This window comes from Eriocheir sinensis, unplaced genomic scaffold, assembly GCF_024679095.1.
Source record: "Eriocheir sinensis breed Jianghai 21 unplaced genomic scaffold, ASM2467909v1 Scaffold398, whole genome shotgun sequence".
Classification (NCBI taxonomy): Eukaryota; Metazoa; Arthropoda; class Malacostraca; order Decapoda; family Varunidae; genus Eriocheir; species Eriocheir sinensis.
This window is the reverse complement of record NW_026111718.1, coordinates 104709-109520: the sequence shown is the minus strand read 5'-3', so window position 1 is coordinate 109520 and position 4812 is coordinate 104709. Positions and strand designations below refer to the sequence as shown.

Below are 4812 nucleotides of genomic sequence, written 5' to 3'. Positions count from 1 at the left end.
TCCACAACTACTCCAACCACTACCACAACCACAACCACCCCAACCACATCCACAACTACTCCAACCACTACCACAACCACCCCAACCACTACCACAACTACTCCAACCACTACCACAACCACTCCAACCACTACCACCACCCCTCCAACCACTACCACAACCACTCCAACCACTACCACCACCCCTCCAACCACTACCACAACCACTCCAGCCAAAACCACAACAGTTCCAACCACATCCACTCCAACCGAAACCATAACCACAACCACATTCTCTCCAGCCACAACCCCAACAATTCCAACTGCTATCACAACCACCCCAACCACTACCACTACCACAACTACTCCACCCACATCCACAACTACTCCAACCACTACCACAACCACAACCACTACAACCACATTCACAACTACTCCAACCACTACCACAACCAGAACCACCCCAACCACATCCACAACTACTCCAACCACTACCACAACCACTCCAACTACTACCACAACCACTCCAACCACTACCACAACCACTCCAACCACAACCACAACCACTCCAGCCACTACCACAACCAGAACTACTCCAACCACTACCACAACCAGAACTACTCCAACCACTACCACACTCCAGCCACTACCCACTCCCACAACCACAACCAGAACCACCCCAACCATATCCACAACTACCCCAACCACTACCACAACCAGAACTTCTCCAACCACTACCACAACCACTCCAACTACCACAACCACTCCAGCCACTACCACAACCACTCTAACCACTACCACAACCAGAACTACTCCAACCACTACCACAACAACTCCAACCACTACAACCAGAACCACTCCAACAACTACCACAACCACTCCAGCCACTACCACAACCAGAACCACCACAACCACATCCACAACTACTCCAACCACTACCACAACCACTCCAACCACTACCACAACCAGTCCCACCACTACCACATCCACAAATGCTCCAACCACTACCACAACCACTCCAACCACTACCACAACCAGAACCATCTCAACCATCCACCACTACTCCAACCATTACCACAACCACTCCAACTACCACAACCATTCCAACCATTACCACAACCACTCCAACCACTACCACAACCAGAATTACTCCAGCCACTACCACAACCATTCCAACCACTACCACAACCACTCCACTACCACAACCAGAACCACCACAACCACATCCACAACTACTCCAACCACTCACACAACCACTCCAACCACTATCACAACCACTCCAACCACTCCAACAACCAACGCCACACCCACCACATCCACAACGACTCCAACCACTACCACAACAACTCCAACCGCTGCCACAACCACTCCAAGCACTACCACAACCAGAACCACCACAACCACATCCACAACTACTCCAACAACTACCACATCCACTCCAACCACTAACAAAACCACACCCACCACAACCACAACCACAACCACACCAAACACAACCACACCGATGCTAACAATAACAAAAACCACTCCAACAGCTACCATTACTACGACAACTCCAACCACTACCACAAATACTCCAATCAAACCCACAACCACAACCACTCCAACCAAAATAACAACCACTACCACTCCAGCAAAACCACAACCACAACCACTCCAGCAAAACCACAACCACAACCACTCCAACAACAACCACAGTCCCTCCAACCATTACCACAACCATTCCAGTCACAACCACAACCACTCCAACAACATCCACAACCACAACCACTACTACCACTACACCGACCACAACAACACACAAAACCACTCCAAGCACTACAACAACCACCAATCACTACCACAACTACATCAACCACATCTACAACCACAACAACAACCACAGTCAATCCATCCTCTACCACAACCACCCCAACCACATCCACAACCACTACCACTCCAACCACAACCACAACCACTCATCTCTACCCCAACCACACCAACCACCACCACAAACACATCAACTACATCCACAACCACAACCACTCCAATCAAAGCCACAACCACTACCACAACTACTCCAGTCACAATCACAACCACTCCAGTCACTACCACAACCACTCCATCAACGACCACACCGACTCCATCCACTACCACTACCACTCCAACCATAACCACAACCAATCCAACCATAACCACCACCACTCCAACGACAACCAAAATCACTCCACCAACAACCACAATAGAAACAATCATAATTACTACAGAAACCACTCAAATAACAACCACAAGAGAAACAACCCCACCAACAACTAAAACCACACCTACAATAATCAAAACCACTCCAACAACAACCACAAGAGAAATAACCCTTACAACAACTAAAACAACTCAAAAAACAACCAAAACTCCTCAAACAACAAAAAACATTCCAACAACAATCAAAACCACTCCGCCAACAACAGAAACAACTCCAACAACAACCAAAAATACTTCAACAACAACCAAAACTACTCCAACAACCAAACCCACTCCAACAGCAGCAGAAACAACCCCAACAACAACCAAAACCACCAACAAAACTACAACAGAAACACCCCCAACAACATCCACAACCACTTCAACAACAACTAAAACTAATCCACCAACAACCACTAGAGAAACAACCCCAACAACAACCAAAACCACTCCAACAACACACAAAATCACCTCAACAGCAACCAAGACCATTCCAACAACCAAAACCACTCCAACAACCAAAATCACTCCAACAACTACAACAGAAACAACCCCAACAACCAAAACAACCAGAACAACAACCACAAGAGAAACAACCCCAATAACAACCAAAACCACACCAACAACCACAAAGAAACAACTCCAACAACAACCAAACCCACTCCAATAACAACCAAAACCACTCCATCAACAACCAAAACCACTCCAACAACAACCAAAACCACTCCAACAACCAAAACCACTCCAGCTAAACAGAAACAACCCAAACAACAACCAAAACACTCCAACTACATCAGAAAAAATCACAATAAAAACAACCGCAGCATCAACAACAGAAACAACCCCAACCACCAAAACAACTCCACCCACATCAAAAACAACCACACTAGAAACAACCACAACAACCAACAGCGTTCCAACAACTAAAACAACCGTAACAACTACCACAACAGAAACAACCGCAAAAACAACTAAAACCACCCAAACATCAACCACAACAGAAAAAACTCCAACAACCAAAATCACTCCAACAACAACCAAAAACAGTCCATCAACAACCATAACAGAAGCAACTAGAACAGCAGCCCCAACAACAACAAAAACCACTCCATCAACCACAACACAAATATCAACCAAAACCACTCCACCCACAACAGAAACAAACCCAACATTAACGGCGACAGTAACAACCCCAACAACCAAAACCACTCCACCCATAACCATAACAGAAACAACCCCAGCAACAACCAAAACCACTACAACAAAAAACAATACCATTTCAACAACAACCACAAAAGAAGCAACCCCAACAACAACCAAAACCACTCCAACAACAGACACAACCCCAGCAACAATCAAAACCACTCCAACAACAACTGCAGCAGAAACAACCCCAACAACCAAAACCACTCCAACAACAGACACAACCCCTACAACAACCAAAACCACTCCAACAACAGAAACAACCTCATCAACAACCAAAACCACTCCAACAATAGAAACAACCCCTACAACCACCACAACCATTCCAACAACAGACACAACCCCTACAACAACCAAAACCACTCCAACAACAGAAACAACCTCATCAACAACCAAAACCACTCCAACAAAAAAAACAACCACAACAACAACCAAAACCACTCCAACAACAGAAACAACCTCATCAACAACAAAAACCACTCCAACAATAGAAACAACCCCTACAACAACCAAAACCACTCCAACAACAGAAACAACTCAAACAACAACCAAAACCACTCCAATAACAGACACAACCCCAAAAATAACCAAAACCACTCCAACAACAGAAACAACTTCAACAACAACCAAAACCACCCCAACAACAGAAACAACCCCTACAACCAAAACCACTCCAACAACAGAAACAACCCCTACAACAACCAAAACCACTTCAACAATCACAATACAAACAATAACAATCAAACCAACTCCAACAACCACAACAGAAATAACAACAACTAAAACAACCGCGCCACCCCCAACAACAACAGCACCCTCTACAACAACAAAAACAACCACAACATCAACCAAAACCACTCCAACAACAACCAAAACCACTCCAACAGTCAAAACCACTCCAACAACTACAACCGAAATAACCACAACCACCCCAACAAACAAAAGCACCCCAACAGCAACCACAACCACTCCAGCAACAGCCTCAATAACCTCAATAAATATCAAAACAGAAACAACCCAAAAAACAACTATCGAAACCACTCCAGCAACAACCAAAACCACCCCAACAATAACCAAAACCATTCCAATAACTACCAAAACCACTCCAACAACTACTATAACCGAAACAAACTCAACAACCACAGCCACTTCAACAACAACCAAAACAACTCCAACAATAACTAAAACAACTCCAACAACAAATAAAACCACTCTACCAACTATCACAAAATCAACAACCACTTCAGTCACACCAACATCCATAACCACGCCACCAATAACAACTACAACAACAACCCCAACAAAAAACACATTTACACCGACACCCAAAACAGCCTAACAGCATCAACCATGCAACCAATAACGACAGCAGCAACAACAACCCCAGCCACCCCAACAATAACAACCCAAAAAC

The 4812-nt window shown here is 45.0% G+C and overlaps 1 protein-coding gene across 1 annotated transcript; it reads left to right on the top strand.

Annotated features, from left to right (window-relative positions):
* Positions 1-2326: 2326 nt before the first annotated feature.
* Positions 2327-3770, top strand: LOC126992086 (activating signal cointegrator 1 complex subunit 2 homolog; the record flags this gene model as incomplete). The annotated part of the gene is made up of 2 exons (XM_050850768.1): positions 2327-2722; positions 3425-3770. Coding segments are annotated over 2 exons (666 nt in total), but the record flags the coding sequence as incomplete, so codon positions are not given.
* Positions 3771-4812: the final 1042 nt, after the last annotated feature.